This window comes from Podarcis muralis, chromosome 7 (assembly GCF_964188315.1).
Source record: "Podarcis muralis chromosome 7, rPodMur119.hap1.1, whole genome shotgun sequence".
In the NCBI taxonomy this organism is placed as follows: domain Eukaryota; kingdom Metazoa; phylum Chordata; class Lepidosauria; order Squamata; family Lacertidae; genus Podarcis; species Podarcis muralis.
The window spans coordinates 82,270,538-82,287,678 of NC_135661.1; the positions used below are offsets into that span (position 1 = coordinate 82,270,538).

At 49.9% G+C, this 17,141-nt stretch overlaps 1 protein-coding gene across 2 annotated transcripts in view; it reads left to right on the forward strand.

Moving 5' to 3' along the window:
- The window catches only part of NECTIN2 (nectin cell adhesion molecule 2), a 99,908-nt gene that overhangs the window by 79,593 nt on the left and 3,174 nt on the right, over positions 1 to 17,141 (forward strand). Inside the window, exons 6-8 of one of the 2 annotated variants that reach the window (XM_028742225.2) lie at positions 11,650 to 11,794; positions 13,366 to 13,429; positions 15,045 to 15,149. In XM_028742225.2, the coding sequence (XP_028598058.2) occupies positions 11,650 to 11,794; positions 13,366 to 13,429; positions 15,045 to 15,149 (314 nt within the window). The remainder of the gene's footprint in view (positions 1 to 11,649; positions 11,795 to 13,365; positions 13,430 to 15,044; positions 15,150 to 17,141) is intronic. The other variant, XM_028742228.2, reaches the window with a different exon arrangement.

Here is a 17,141-nt window from a genome sequence, read left to right on the forward strand (position 1 = left end):
AGAGAAAAGGCAAGTAAGAAGGGTAGGGTATAAATAATAAAAATTGTTGTTGTTGTTAGGTGACATGAGAGAAGGCTATATAAGTATGCCAGGCATTGGGGAACAGTTTTTCTCCCTCTCTCATTATGCTGGAACTCGTGGATGTTCAGTGGAAGATACCAGACGGGTAAAAGGAAGTCCTCCTTTATGCGGCGCATAGTGAAACCTGTGGAACTCTCTGCCACAGGAAGCTGTGATGACCACCAACTTGGGTAGCTTTAAAGGACGCCTGGACAAATTTGTGCAGGATAAGACCATCAGTGGCTGCTAGCCATGCTCTGCCTCCACAGCTGCAGTTACTGGAAACCGCAGGGTGGGATGAGTTGTCCTGTTTGCAGGTTTCCACAGACATCGGATTCATACCTGACAGGTGCTCAGCATGACTTGGGCACGCCCAGTGTCCCAAGGTTTTGTGCTGACCGAGCACTGAGACACAGACCCATTTTTCAGACTGGGACACCGAGGGGAATCGCCCGGCAGAAAACGATGGTGAAATAGCATCCCATGCCTACCGCAAGAGCGACAGCTTGCACAACCAACCCTTCCTGTTTTAATAGTGCCTTGCAATGCCAGTCAAATAGGCGGGGCACTCTGAAAAACGATGAGCGATGAGGAGGAGAAAGGGTTCAAAAAATGACTGCAGTTATTCACCAAAATTTCACTCCTGCACATTGGTTGGGGCAGGTGATAGTTTCACTTGTGAGCACTTCCTGTGGACATACCATTTTTAAAATTTATTTTTGCAAGTCAATTTTCCCCATTAAACTTAATATTTACATATGAATTCCAGATTTCTTAGACATTTCTCTTTATCTTCCTGCCTTTTCCTGCTGTTCCTAATCCCATCCAATCCCATTTATATACTGCATTCTAATAAATCAGAATTCTTCTAATTTCAAATATTACCAATTTTCTGCTGCTGTTCATATTCCAAGTTACTGTGGACATACGACTTGCGGGCCTCCTGTTCTGCCAACAACAGAAGACAGACCATCTCTGGCCTAGCTGGGCAGAGGCAGTGCAAGGCTCTTCTCCACCTCCCCTTCATCGATTGGACACATTTTAGGGACCCCAGGCTAGGTTCCTTGTGGTTCCTTGAAAACCTCAGCCCTGCTCTCTGAAGGAGTGTCTCCACCCCATCGTTCAGTGAACCCCCATCGTTCACTGAAATCAGTACCGAGGGCCTTCTGGTGGTTCCCTCACTGCAAAAAGTGAGGCTACAGGGAACCAGGCAGAGGGCCTTCTCAGTAGTGGCACCCACCCTGTGGAACCCCCCCCCCCGTAAGATGCCAAGGAAATAAACAACTACAGTCATACCTCTTGTTACGTTCGGTTCAGGTTATGTCTTTTCAGGTTGCGTCCCGCGGCGACCCGGAGGTACCTCAGGTTAAGAACTTAATTCGTTCTGGAGGTCCGTTCTTAACCTGAAACTGTTCTTAACCTGAGGTACCACTTTAGCTAATGGGGCCTCCTGTTGCCGCCGCGCGATTTCTGTTCTCATCCTGAAGCAAAGTTCTTAACCCGAGGTACTATTTCTGGGTTAGCGGAGTCTGTAACCTGAAGCGTCTGTAACCTGAAGTGTCTGTAACCTGAGGTACCACTGTACCTGAAAGAGTTACTTCAGGGTTTCACCACTCGCGCATGCACAGACGCTCAGAATGACATCACACGCATGCGCAGAAGCAGCGAATCGCAACCGCGCATGCGCAGACGCGGGTTGCATTCTGCTCATGTTGTGAACGGGGGTCCGGAACGGATTCTGTTCGCAACCAGAGGTACCGCTGTATCTGACTTTTAGAAGACATCTGAAGGCAGCCCTGTTTGGGGAAGTTTTTAATGTCTGATGTCTTATTGTATTTTTAATATTTTGTTGGAAGCCGCCCAGAGTGGCTGGGGAAACCCAGCCAGATGGACAGGGTGTAAATAATAAATTGTTGTTGTTGTTGTTATCCCTGCACGGCCGGGCTGTGGCCAAGACGTCTGTGACAGATTCTTTCGGCTGGGTGGGAGTGGATGAGTGGGCTTGATCAAATTGCATCTTCTCTCTCTCTCTGCTTTCTGTGATCCTCTGATTTCATATTCCGGATGTGTGGCTGTCATATTCCCCCGCAGTCATAGGCATTTCTAAGCTCGAAACAGTCTAATCCTTTAAGCCTCCCCGAGTAAGAGAAAACATTTCCTCCTTTTCACCATCTTCCCACGTCTTCTCTCTCCTCCGTTTTCTTGCTTCCTCCCCACGCTCTTAAAACACAGCCTTGGCAAACCCAGTGCCCCCCAGAAGCTGCCCTCCAAAATATCAGGAGGGTGCCAGGTTGACCAAGCCTGCTCCAAGGGAGGGAGGGCAACCCAGATCTTGCAGGCTCGCTTCCTCCTCTTTGTACCCGCGCCAGGAAGTTGTACATTCTCTCCTTCCCCTCCTGGATTTGGGCATCCTTGGCAGCGCCCAGCTCCTTGCCAGCAGGGCCAGCGTCGAAAAGATTCCTTTGGAAACCTGCTCCTCAGCTTGAAAATAGTAATTTCGAGCCGCCGCGAGAGAAATCCACGCGCCAGCACTTGCTCCAAGCTGGCCCATGCATAATGGATGGGGCTGTGGGTAATTATGGGTCCTCCCAGGAGAGCCGAGGAGGGGATCAGTTGGTGGATGAACACGCCAAGCTGGCAGCCAAAAGATGGCACGCGGAGGTCTGCCTTTCACCTCTCAATCTCGCACCTCTGGTGCTTTTGCCTCCCGACACGAAGGGAAGGCGACAGATGGCCTTGGCTGGGAAGGAAGGAGTTGGCCGCAGTTGCCCTGGATCTGGGACGGCGGGGGCAGAGAAGCCTGCGACTCTCCAGCTGTTGCGGAACTACAACTCCCATAAGCCTCAGCTGTTGGTTGGAGCTGATGGGAGTTGGAGTCCAGCAGGGCCTGGAAGGGCAAAGGTTCCCCAGCCCAGGTCTAGAAGGAATGAGATTTATTTATTTATTTTAATCTGCAAGCTGCCTTGTGTTCCTAGCAGGGAAAATGGCGGGGTAGAATAAATATATAATAACAACAATAATATACAGTATCAAGGGTGGGGAAGCCTTTTCTGCCTGAGGGCCATGTTAGCCTCCTGGGGGCCACATTCCAGAAGAGCAAAACTGGGTGGAGCAACAGGTTATCATTGCTATTTCGTCCATTTATATCCTACCCTTCCTTCTGAAGGAAGCCAGGTAGAAGTGTCTTGACCTGAAGACAAGAGGTTTCTGCACGCAACCATGCATTCCTCTCTCCACCCAGGCAATGAAGAGTATTTATCGCCATCCAAAGATACCTGGATAGCTCGGTTGGTTAGAGCATGGTGCTAATAACACCAAGGTTGCAGGTTCAATCCCGGCATGGGACATCTGCATATTCCTGCATTGCAAGAGTTTGGACTAGATGACCCTCGGGGTCCCTTCCAACTCTACAATTCCACGATTCTGTGATTCTATATATCCCAAGCAGACAAAAGCACTGGAGGGAAATGTGGGCAGGGTTTCTGAGGAGTTTGCCCTAGGGATGCCCAAACTTTTTTCAAAGAGGGCCAGATGTGATGAAGTGAACATGCGTGAGGGCCGACCAAGGTTGTTGTGCTTTTTTTTTTAGGATTTTACCCTAGGACATATACTGCCATGGGGGCCGGATTAGGCCCCCAAAACGGCCTTTGGACATGCCTGGCCTAGGGAGTACAGTGGTACCGCGGGTTACAGACGCTTCAGGTTACAGACTCCGCTAACCCAGAAATAGTACCTCGGGTTAAGAATTTTGCTTCAGGATGAGAACACAAATCGTGCGGCGGCAGCAGCAGGAGGCCCCATTAGCTAAAGTGGTACCTCAGATTAAGAACAGTTTCAGGTTAAGAACGGACCTCCAGAACAAATTACGTTCTTAACCAGAGGTACCACCATATTTTGAGAGCCAAGCGGAGAGGTTTGCAGGGCCATATTTCCCCAATACACCTAAGGTTCCTCACCCCTCCTTTAATTAGTGCTGAAGACTGCCAACTTTCCCCCTTGCCTCTGCTCCTGCGCCTGTGAGTGCCACTTGATCCGCTGGCTTTTGAAGTGATTCTGCTGATCGTCCTGCCGTGAAAAGCTTTGCTTTCAGGTTTCTGCACTTTGGGATGCTATTAAAGGCACAGCAGCAAGATGGGTCAGGGCTTTTTTCTTTTTTTTTTTTTAAGCCTGCTGTCGACTCTCATTTCATTTAAAAGTGCTCCTCATGCGTTGCCTCATTATCCCTATGTACATTATTCTAACAGTTCTGTGAAGTAGTAGTTATTATCCCCATAATGCAGAAGGGAGCCGACGCCGATTTTGTGCAAGGCCGCCCAGTGAGAAAATGCACGAAGTCTGAACCAGAAGGAGAGAAACATACATAAAAATTGAGCTCCAGGTAGCCAGGACAAAGGTTCTAGTCCTGTTGAAGTTTACACTGCAAGGGAGGGGACAGGAGCACACTTTCTCTGTGGGTTGAGGGTGCGTCTGTGTGTTTTGCTGCCTTTCCTTTCCTGATGGGCCTTGCGCAAGCTTCTGGCATGTGATAGGCCGAGTCAGGATGCCCTGTGCCATGAAAAGCCCCAGAGCGTCTGACGGCAGTGACGAACGACAGGGGTTGTCGCCTTCTTAAGCAGGCGGAAATTGAGCAGTGGGCGCTTTGCCTGGCAAGGAAAAGTGATGCAAGCACACACAAACACACAAACAAACAAACACACATGCCTTCATCATCATCATCATCATCATTTTTAATTTGTATACCGCCTTTCTATCTTACAATACTCAAGGCGGTTTACAAGCTGAAGAAACAAAAAATGTACATCTTATAACAATCTAATGCAATACAAAAATGTGATAATAAAACATAACTTTAAAATAGGCAACCTCCATCAAAAAGGTAACATTCAACAATCGTTAGAATAGTATAAAATAACAATATCAACATATAAAAGTTAAACAGAAATCCACTCAACAGTTACAATACTATCTAAACGATAATCAATAAAACAACGGCAAGCCACAGTACATAAAACAATACAATACACATTGAGAAGCAGAGGGTAGAGCAAGGCCGGTGGAAGGAGGCCTTGCCTGATGGACGCACCCAATCCCTGAGCCAAAAACACAGCTATACCTGTAATCAATGAAATTGTGGCCATTTCTAATCCAGATCGTTGTCTGCTTGAGTTTATTAATTGCATCTTACATTTAGCCGCGGCCTGGGGAGGAGCTGTCTGCGCTGCGACTGGGTCCGTAATGAACAAACAAACAAACTTTGCGGTGAGTTCTCACACTCCCCACCCCCTGCCCACTGGCACTACCACTGCTCAGGGGAGTAGCTGAATGACTGACCTAGTGATCTATTTGCTTCGTTTCTCCCTGGCAGGCCAGTAAAAAGGAGAGAGAGTTTTATCACTACCCTAAGGAGTCTCAAAGCGGCTAACATTCTCCTTTCCCTTCCTCCCCCACAACAAACACTCTGTGAGGTGAGTGGGGCTGAGAGACTTCAGAGAAGTGTGACTGGCCCAAGGTCACCCAGCAGCTGCAGGTGGAGGAACGGGGAAGCGAACCCAGTTCACCAGATTACGAGACTACCGCTCTTAACCACTACACCATGCAGAGACCCAACACGTAAGAACATAACCTGAGTCAGGCCAATGCCCCATCACAGACGCAGGTGGTGCTGCGGTCTAAACCACCGAACCTCTTGGACTTGCTGATCGGAAGGTCGGTGGTTCGAATCTCCAAGATGGGGCGAGCTCCCGTTGCTCTGCCCCAGCTCCTTCCAACCTAGCAGTCTGAAAGTATCCCAGTGCAAGTAGATAAATAGGTACTGCTGTGGTGGGAAGTTAAACGGTGTTTCCGTGCCCTCTGGTTTCCGTCACGGTGTCCCATTGCGCCAGAAGCGATTTAGTCATGCTGGCCACATGACCCGGAAATGCTGTCTGTGGACAAACGCCGGCTCCCTCGGCCTGAAAGCGAGATGAGCACCGCAACCCCGTAGTCGGCTTTGACTGGGCTTAACCGTCCAGGGGTCCTTTACTTTTTTTACCCATCTCAGTCAGTATTGCCTCACCTGACTGGCAGTGACTGTCCATGCTTTTAGGCATAAAGGTAAGGGGACCCCTAACCGTTAGGTCCAGTCGTGGCCGACTCGGGTTGCGGCGCTCATCTTGCTTTATTGGCCGAGGGAGCTGGTGTACAGCTTCCGGGTCATGTCGCCAGCATGACTAAGCTGCTTCTGGCGAACCAGAGCAGCGCACGGAAATGCTGTTTACCTTCCCGCCCTTACCTATTTATCTACTTGCACTTTGACGTGCTTTCGAACTGCAAGTTGGCAGGAGCAGGGACTGAGCAACGGGAGCTCACCCAGTCGCAGGGATTCGAACCGCCGACCTTCTGATCGGCAAGCCCTAGGCTCTGTGGTTTAACCCACAGCGCCACAGGCATGGAGGGTATGCTTTTTACCCAGACTCTGTCGAAAAGCCAAGTGTGTTTGTGTACGCATGTGCGGTTGGGCGGGTGAGAGAACAACGCAAAGGGTTGTTTGAACACTCTCTTGATATCGTAAACGCGCCTACTGGCCAAAAAGGTCGGTGACCTTAGCTTAACCGCTGGACCTCATTCTTTATTTTTTTTCATAACAGAGGCCTGTAACCCAGAAACTTCCCATGCACCTCTATACACACACACACACACACACACACACACACAGAGAGAGAGAGAGAGAGAGAGAGAGAGAGAGAGAGAGAGACATTCACACTCACACACTGTAGCCATCAGTCCTCGCTCTCTTCAAAGCGCTGAGGAGAGATGAAAGGCAAAAACCCGGCATTCATCCCCTCTCAGGGCTGCCTTCACCCTTATGCTTAAAACATCAATTGTGTGCCGAAGAAAAGCTGCGCATTACAGGCCGTATGAATTATGCACGCTGAGCTCATTCGCCTCCATACATCTCTATTTTGCATAATTTATATCGCTCCTTGCTAACCGCGGCGAAAGGAAGGCAACCTGGCTAGCGGGAATCCTGATCTGCGCCTTCCGAGATTTCGGCGGCGGTTCACCCCTACGCTTCCGAATGTTGAGAGCTAGAAACTTGGCAGGTAAATATTGATTGCTTGCAGCCATTTGTTGCGTCGCAGGCAATTCAGGACGGGAGTGGCAGATATATATATTTGCTGAAAACTACGATGGCTGAGATTCTCCTGGTGCCGATGTGCCTGATTTTGCACAGGGCAGTTGTGTGATGGATGACGTCGGCCTGAACGTTTTAGCTTTAGTTGTTTTGTTTGTGCTTTTACTTGGCGTTTTATCTCGTGAGCCGCCCTGAGATCTTGCAGTGAGGACGGTGCATAAATCTAATAAGTAATAGAATAATAAATAACAGTGCAGCCCTCTCTAATCAATAGATTGCCATCCCTAGAACTAGACTTGGGTCTTGGGGGAGCCTCTTGTGTGTTCCCTCCCATGGCCGGGGATTCCAACTTGGAAGAATGCTTTGCCCTCATCCTTCCCCAAAAGTCCATTCCCTGAAACTGCAGCAGGATGGGTGCGGTGGGGGCACCAGGGGAGAGCAGAAACCGGGCTGCTTGCTTTCCCTCTGTGGTGTGAATCACAGTCCATTCAACCTTCCTATCTGCCAGTACAAACCCCCTGCAATTGCTAATCTGCAGCGTAGAATTAAGGTGCCACCTAGTGGCTGAAGATTGGAGAGTAAGAGAAATAATAATAATAAAAAACACGATGTAGAATCCCGGCCAGTTAAAGCCCTGTTCTGGGTTTACACGAAAACATAAAAAGAGGCTGATGGATCAGGCCTGCAGCCCATATAATCCAGCATCCTATTCTCACGTGGGATCGCCCAGGGAAATCTGCAAGCTTGACCTGAGTCCAAGAGAGACCCTTCCCTCCTGCGATTTCCACTGGTATTCGGAAGCTTTGCTTCCTCCGGCTGTGGAAGCAGAGCACAGCCATTGTGGCCAGCAGCCACTGAGAGCCCTCTCCTCTATGAGATGCAGGGCTGTGTGTTTATAAGAGCCATGAGACTCTTAATCTCAGGGCTGCGTGTTCAAGGCCCACGTTGGCCAGAAAGATCCCTGCATTGCAGAGGGTTGGACCAAATGACCCTCGTGCTTCCTTCCAACTCTACGATTCTACGATCACAATTCAGCAGAAACAATAACGGGCCTTGCGGCACCTTAAAGATTTAGACATGTATTGCGGTATGGTGCTTTGCAGACTAGAATCCACATCGTCTACAGTGGTACCTCTGGATGCGAACGGGATCCGTTCCGGAGCCCCGTTCGTATCCTGAAGCGAACGTAACACGCAACTGCGCATCTGTGTGTTGCGTTTCACCACTTCTGCGCATGCACGTGACGTCATTTAGAGCGTCTGTGCATGCGCAAGCGGCGAATCCTGGAAGTAACGCGTTCCGTTACTTCTGGGTCGCCACGGAGTGTAACTTGAAAACGCTCAAGCTGAAGCGTATTCATCCTGAGGTATAACTGTATTGCATGAATTGTTCTTTGGATGAGAGGGATATGTACAGTGGTACCTCGGGTTAAGAACTTAATTCATTCTGGAGGTCTGTTCTTAACCTGAAACTGTTCTTAACCTGAAGCACCACTTTAGCTAATGGGGCCTCCTGCTGCCGCCACACGATTTCTGTTCTCATCCTGAAGCAAAGTTCTTAACCCGAGGTACTATTTCTGGGTTAGCGGAGTCTGTAACCTGAAGCGTAGGTAACCTGAAGTGTGTGTAACCTGAAGCATATGTAACCCGAGGTACCACTGTATAGGCACATGGGCAGAGGTGGGGATCCTCTGGCTTTCCAGATGTTGCAGAGCTCCAGCTTCCTCGCAGGCTCAGTTTAGCGTAGCCAATGGCCAGGAATGATGAGAGGGTTATGAAATGCCATTAAATGAAAAAATTACAGGCCAGGAACTAAATTATGGCTTAAAACCTGTGCAAAATCAGCACGGTGACCATTTGCAGCATCAGTAATTGGAGACCACACATTCATCCTGGCATTTGTTGAGTAGATTTGACCCCTGTAGTGGAAGTAGAAAACCACTGTGTCCGTTCACACCCAAACAGGCTCGAGCTGTGAGTCTGCCAAACCCAGCTCTCTGAAAACCTCAGAGTTCCTTTTCTAGCCACGGTTGTTCGGAGGGGAGGCTTGAAAACAGGTGAGCCCCACTTGGCCAGCTGAAATCTCAGAAGCAGCAGTTGTTGAAAGAGACTTCCAATAACCAGAGGCCTTGCCCCATCCCCATGTTTGTAGGAAATTGTGAAAAGGAAAGAAAACCATGCTTGAAGAAAATGTTCCATTTAACATTTGTTAAAAAACCCGAGGCATTTTTGTTGGGGATTGGAGGGAAAGACCTGCCAAAAAAGCTGAAAAACATCTTCATGTATGCGACAACGGCTGCGAGAGTTCTGGTAGCACAAGGATGGAAGACGGAAGAAACCCCAACTAAAGAATCATGGCAAGAAAAATTGACGGACTATGCAGAACTGGCAAAACTGACATACAAGCTACAGGACAAGGATAACTGACTTTAAAGATGAATGGGAACCCTTTACAAAGTATCTGAAGACGCAACGAAGCGAACTGGACTCCTTGGCTGGTTTTGAATAAACGTTCACAAACTTTTTATTGATAATAATCAGCTAAATAGTTTGAGGATCTGTACAACTTTGTAACATGCAGAAAACAGCATTCTCAGAGAAACCAAAGACTGGAACGGAGGGAAGTCGGGGGGTGGGGGTGGGGTTTTGTGGGGGGGGAAATGGGGGGAAACAAGGATGATATGTTTTTGGATAATATGTCTTGCTTTAATTTTGAATAAAAATTTAAAACCCATGCAAATGCGCTCTCTCTCCTTTTTTTTGCATAAGTTATACAGGTCGCTGAATTCGCCTTTTCCTGTTGCATAGTTTGGATTACCTTGGTGCAGGATTTATTTTTTTTAAAGAATGATTTTCATCTGTGAGAGCTGCTTGGTGGAATTGGGTGACTCCAGGTACAGATGACCGTTGTGTGGCCATCACCCTCAGGCCTACTTTTAAAAATGTGTTTTGGTGCCAGCTCCACGCAGACTTATCCTTTGACCTGGGAAGGAGCCCAGGAGGGGGGAAGCTGCAGCCCTCTTGATGTTGTTGGACTACAACTCCCATCATTCCTAAGAACATAAGAAGATCCCTGCTGGATCAGACTAGTGGCCTGACGGAATCTGGAGAGCTACAGCTTCTCTGCCCCTGGGTGCCACAGCGGTGGGTTTTCTGAATGTTTGAGGAGGGTTTTGATGTCTTGCGTACGTCAGAAATGGGGAACTTGTAGCCTGCCACATTTTGCGGAACTACAACTTCCTTCACCTGTCATGGCTGGATGTAGATGAGTGGTGGGAGGCACCAGCTGGGAAACCCCCAGGGGAACCCCCGGGGGAAGAAGGCCCAGAGCCAGTTTTTGACGGCGGGATGGCAGTGTCTGGTCAAAGGGTGCAGATTGGGAGGAGGAGCTGCCCGAAGCTGAAGAGGCAACAGGGTTTCGTGAGCAGGAAGAGGCTGGGGCAGAGAGCAGTGCAGAATCAGAGGCGGGAGAGGAAGAGGGCCAAGAGACAGAGTTGAGGCCGGCTGCTGAAGAATGCAGGGAGTTCCTCCATCCTGCTGCAACCAGCTCCCCTCCCGCCTGATCTCCCAGAACATGCAGAGAAAAGAAGAGGGCAGAGCAAAGAGAGACAAGACGATGGAGCCTTAGGCTGTTGGGGAAGGAACCAGGGAAAGGAACCTTGGAGAGGAGTGGGAAGGCGGGGACCATCAGTCCTTGAGGCTGCCTCATTGGGGAAAGACCTACTGGGAAGAGTTGCTGGGATCATTCTTCTTCTTCTTCTTCTTCTTCTTCTTCTTCTTCTTCTTCTTCATCTTCATCTTCATCTTCTTCTGTGATCCCTCGTAACCGAGTAAGGTTGTCTTCCATAAACACAGTTAAAACAATGAGTCCGTAAGTGACTGTGGAGGCCAATTCTGGATCCACACGTCCTTCCACAGTGGGGACATAGGTTTCCGAGCGGAAGTTGATCACGGTGTGAATTTGCCAAGCGTGCCTTCCCCTTAGCTCGTTTCTCCCTTTCGTCCTGAGTTTGAGCGTCTTCAAAACCCACAACACCTTTGGTAAAGGCTGTTCTCCAACTGGAGCACTCGCAGGCCAGTGTTTCCCAGTTGTCGATGTTTATCCTACTTTTTTTTAGATTTGCCTTGAGAGAGTCTTTAAACCTCTTTTGTTGACCTCCAGCATTATACTTTCCATTTGTAAGTTGAGTAGAGTAGCTGCTTTGGGAGACGATCATCAGGCATCCGCACAACATGACCCTGCACTGTTTTGGTTTCTTTGAATAAAGAGTTAACTTCAATGACACTGGGTATTTTTTTTTACTGACATACGCCTGACTCTGGCTCCAGACATCACCCCTGATCTTGGCCATGCCACCCAACAACACCTACAGGAACGAAGCGCCCCCCACTCCTGAAGCAGCCTGATGCGCAACACATGTTCACATGGGCCTCTGATTCACAGCGTTGCTTTCTTTCTTTCTTTCTTTTGTCCAGATAAGCCCAACATGGAAGGGGCAGGCACCACAGGGGGGATCATTGGTGGCCTCATTGCGGCCATCGTGGCCGTGGCCGTGGTGGCCACCGGCATCCTGATCTGCCGCCAGCAGCAGAAGAACCGGATGGATCGCGAGGAGGACGAGTGAGTGGCTCAGTTTGCTCGGGGCTGAGGGCCAGGATTCCAGATAGAGTGCAGGGGGCCAGGGAGGTGGGCAACGGGGCATGACAAGAAAGGGATAACCTCTCCTCCTCCTGCCACAGTTGGTCTGGGTTCAGATTGGGCGGGTGAAGTGTCGCTGGCGACAAATGCCGCAGGCTCGTACAACTCTAACTGAAACAAATGAAAATGGTTTAGTTCATTAATAATATCTATCTATCTATCTATCTATCTGGGACGCGGGTGGCGCTGTGGGTAAAAGCCTCAGCGCCTAGGGCTTGCTGATCGAAAGGTCGGCGGTTCGAATCCCCGCGGCGGGGTGCGCTCCCGTTGCTCGGTCCCAGTGCCTGCCAACCTAGCAGTTCGAAAGCACCTTCGGGTGCAAGTAGATAAATAGGGACCGCTTACTGGCAGGAAGGTAAACGGCGTTTCCGTGTGCTGCGCTGGCTCGCCAGATGCAGCTTGTCACGCTGGCCACGTGACCCGGAAGTGTCTCCGGACAGCGCTGGCCCCCGGCCTCTTAAGTGAGATGGGCGCACAACCCTAGAGTCTGTCAAGACTGGCCCGTACGGGCAGGGGTACCTTTACCTTTTACTATCTATCTATCTATCTATCTATCTATCTATCATCTATCTATCTATTTATTTAGACATACATACATACATACATACATACATACATACCCCGCCCATCTGGCTGGGCTTCCCCGGCCACTCTGGGCAGCTTTCCTACAAGATATTAAAATACAGTAATCCATCAAACATTAAAAGCTTCCCTAAACAGGGCTGCCTTCAGAGGTCTTCTAAAAGTCTGGTGGTTGTTTATCTCTTTGACATCTGGTGGGAGGGCGTTCCACAGGGCGGGTGCCACTACTGAGAAGGCCCTCTGCCTGGTTCCCTGTAACCTGGCTTCTCGCAGTGAGGGAACCGCCAGAAGGCCCCAACAGAGAATCAATATGGTGGGTCTACAATGCAGGAACAGCGATCCAAATTTCTAGGGGATTTGTTCAGCCTTTGCCAACCTGGTGGCTTCCAGATGTTTTGTGGTCCAAAACACCTGGAAGCCACCAGGTTGGCGATGGATGTAATTATTTCTGCACTTTTCCCGCCTGCATTGTTTGCCTAGGTCCCTTGCTATTCCTTTATTATGGGCCTACCATTTTGATTCTCTATCGCAGGGGCTCTCTGGCCTGCCAGATGTTGTTGGACTTCAGCTGCCACCAGCCATTGACCATTGTCCAGCGCTGGGTGGGCTGTTTTGGGAGACACAGATCAGCAACATCTGGAGAACCAGAGGCTGGGTATCAACAAACCCTTTAAATCTGGCCTACCATCTTTTGAGTAGGTGGCCCTTTTCGCTGGCATCTCTTTACCCATTGGGGTGCAAATCTGAACTCATGATTAACACCCACTACCTAGAGCAGTGGTATTCAACCTTTCTGAGTCCATGGCTCCCTTGACCCACCTAAAGCACATTATCTCCAGCCAGCCCTGGTAGTCAGTGGTTTGGCAGCTTACATCCACACCTGACCGTCTTCCTTCCTGCCGTCTTTGCAGCCAGGAAGGACCACCTGCTTACAAGCCGCCCCCACCCTGCCAGTTGTCTGACGAAACAGAACCGGTAAGTATCTGTGGCTTGAAGTAGCCAGGATATGCTCCTGACACACAGGGTTATTTTTTCAGTCTCCTGAACAAAATTATAACAGTGTCCCCATGCGAATTGCAGATCCCAGGTGATAACTTCTAGGGCAGAGCTGGGGCCCGGGACGAAAGTGGGTAGGACCTGTACCAAAGGGAGATGGATTCAAATCCTTCCCAGCTCAGCCGTCAAACTCATTGGGCAAGGGAGGCTCTGTCTATTTGACCCTGGTGTTAATGATGGCTCACATTTCCCTGTATCTACAAATGGTCCTTCACCACCCCTGGCCCTACCTGCCAACTGCATGAGGTACTTTAGGCTAATAGACACTGGCTGGCCCAACACAGACCCCACCTCCTGCCCCCAAAGAGCTTCAGGGCAAAGTGGCATGTGCTGCCTAGGACTGATGAGAACTGCAGCACAGAACCTCTGGAGGGTGCCAGGTTGTTGAAGACTGGCCAAAACGATGTCCTACCTACCTCGATGGCCTCTAGGCATCCTGAGCCACAGAAGCTGCCTTTGTAGCTGGAGTTGGCCAAGGTCCCTCCCAGGTGTGGTGGGAAATGGCCAGAGAATGCAGGGAGCAGACCTTGCAGGGTTCAGCAGCAGCTACCTGGCAATGTCGTCCTTGGCGCTGGCCAAGCCACCCCTGCGCAGGCAAGACCCGTCCCTCGCATGCTTAGCAATCATCAGCCTACTAATATCCAGGGCTGTCTGTACTCTGTGCTGAAAGAGGATGCTGTTAATCATCATCATCATCATCATCATCATCTCCCATCTGACTGGGTTAGAAGAATAATAATAATCCCTGAAGTGAGAAAAGCTGGGTTTTAATGTACCTGTTCACTGTTGAAGTGTGTGCAATATCTGTTGCTTTTTGCTTATTCCCTTCTGTTTCTGCTCTTCCTGGGGCCAGGCCAAGAGCTCAGTGGGGCAATGCATGTTCTCTCTGTCGCTGGAAGCCTTATTTACTCCCTCTGGCTGCTCTTGTGCTCAGATCTTGCTTCTGGGCTTCCCACCTGACTGGCCACGGTGGGAACAGGATGCTGGATTCAGTGGGCCTCTGACCTAACCCAGCAGGGCTTCTTAGGCTGTGATTTCAGCAGGCATTGCCCACTCTCGGGCAAAGCTCTCTTTGCAAACCATAAGGCCTAGCAACTTTCTTTTTTAAAAATAAAAACCAGAACGCTGGGAGTCTCCAGCGAACGTTGGCTCCCAGAGCAAAAATCTGTGCGGTGCTAGCATGAATTGGCAGGATACGCATGGCCCTGCCATGGCTGGCTGAGGACGAAGAGACGCCGGAGGCTTTGGTGAAGCGTTTGGGCAGGGTTGCTTGCAGCAGTTTCTTCCTGCAGTTGGATAGGAGGTGGCTGGCTGAGTCGTAAGAAGCCCTTCAGACAGCCAAAGGCGACCAGGGATGGATGGGGAGGGAACTATCTGCAATTCTGCATGTGCTGGCGGCTCTCTCCCTCTCTGGCTGAGAGTATCCTGGAATTTATTCTGACTCTGGGAAGGGAGCTTTTTCTCTCTCTTGGCTTCCTCCGGCAGTTCAGGTTGCCCCCTCCCGTCTTCATCCCACATCTCTGGTTTATTCCAGGTTCCCACTCCCAGTGAGGCTGAGAGTATCCCGCTCAAAGCACCCTTTTATGAACCCAGCACCACAGACGATCTCTTTGGCGGGGTCGCTACCACTGCAATGGAGGTGAGGGGGAGCCCGTGCCATGCCAAGGAGTTTTCTCTAGGGAAGGGCCCGCATTGAGCACAAGGGGTGCAATCAAGGAGACTGAGCCCTCTGAAACGGGATCCGCTCTGACACCCTGAGATTCCCCTTCTCGGGTTTGCCTTGGAGAGAAAACCTAGCCTGTTAAGTTGTGGGTGAACATATCAGACGACACAGCGATTCTTCAAACAGCTCTTGTTTATTCACAGGCCAGAACAGAACTGAACTGAAGGGTTCAGTCAGCCTGCTTATATAGAGCTCCAGTACAACATAACTGTAACAGTTTTCTAAAACTATCCAATCACTGAACGTCACTTTCGATCCCTTATTTGCATAACTATCTACAGTATCCCCCTGCTGGCCCAGGGTGAGAACTTCAGTACATAAACATAGCCCATGCTGACCCCAGGGCCCCATGAAGAAGATCAGTATAACAAACACACACAACTCCCAGGATGTATCCTGCCCATCTGCGATCGCGCCTCTCAGAGCGTGGGATTTGGTTGTCGAGTGCACACCAGAGAATCCTGAGACTCATGGCTTCCTTTTTGTTTTTAAAGTCCTCAAAGTTTCTAGTCCTTATGGCTGCAAAACATAGCAATTAATTTGCAAACTTGTGGGCAAGGCTTGGTGAGTTTTCTACAGTGTAGAAAGGGGGACCAAGCAAGATGAGTAGGGAGCAGAGGGCGGGGGGCTGCTTCAGCACCCCTCCTTTGCTACACACTTTTGCAGACACAAAAGCATCACACTGCCTATAATCTGAGGCTGGATTCTCAGCAGCATTGCTTTGGATCCTGGCGTTTGCCTCTTGGATTGCACGGTGCTTCATAGTGCTGGTCAAAACAGATCTGCCCTTCAAACTAGCTGCTCCTACAAACGGGGACCTGTGTTTCCAACACAATTGGGCGAGCTGCAGATATGTTTGTTTGCCAGGTACTCTTCAGAATCAAGAGGGACGTGGGTGGTGCTGGGATCTAAACCACAGAGCCTAGGGCTTGCCGATCAGAAGGTCGGAGGTTCGAATCCCCGTGACGGGGTGAGCTCCCGTTGTTTGGTCCCAGCTCCTGCCCACCTAGCAGTTCAAAAGCATGTCAAGTGCAAGTAGATAAATAGGTACCGCTCCGGTGGGAAGGTAAACGGCGTTTCCGTGCGCTGCTCTGGTTTGCCAGAAGCGGCTTAGTCATGCTGGCCACATGACCCGGAAGCTGTCTGTGGACAAACACCTGCTCCCTCGGTCTATAGAGCGAGATGAGCGCCGCAACCCCAGAGTCATCCGCAACTGGACCTAACGGTCAGGGGTACCTTTATTTTACCTTCAGAATCAATATACTAATTCTGTGCACACCAACAGGCAACACAGAGGGCCGGCCCAACCATTGGGCAGTGTCAAATGTCCACCTCAGACAGCTGAATTGCGGTGTTTTGAAGGGGCCATGAACTGTTATTTATTTTATTATTGTATTAAGTCCCAAAATATCTTGGTGAGCTTGGGAGACCATAACTTGTGAGAGAAGGGCAGCATTTGTTGCTCTGCCTCAGGCAGCAAAATGCCTTGGGCAGCCCTGATTACAAGAAAGAACAAGAAATAGGTGCAACATAGTCTGTGACACAAGTCCCTTGTGGCACGGCTCCTTAGGGGGCGTGTTTATCCAGCCCCCACAGCTTTAGCCAGGGCCCCCCTAGTCTGGGGCTCGGGCCTGGCCACGTTAGCACAGAGAGAGCATGCAATGTCGACCCCTGTGAATGGCAGCCAGGATGACGCCTTTGGGTTGGCCTGGCCACCATCACACCATACATTTAAAGAGCTATGATACCACTTTAAACTGTCATGGCTTCCCCCAAAGAATTCTGGGAGCTGTAGTTTGTTAAGGGTCCTGAGAGTAGTTAGGAAACACCTATTCCCGTCACAGATAGGCACTTCCCAGAGTTCCCTTTGCAGAGGGATTGATTGCCAAATCACCCTGGGAATTGCAG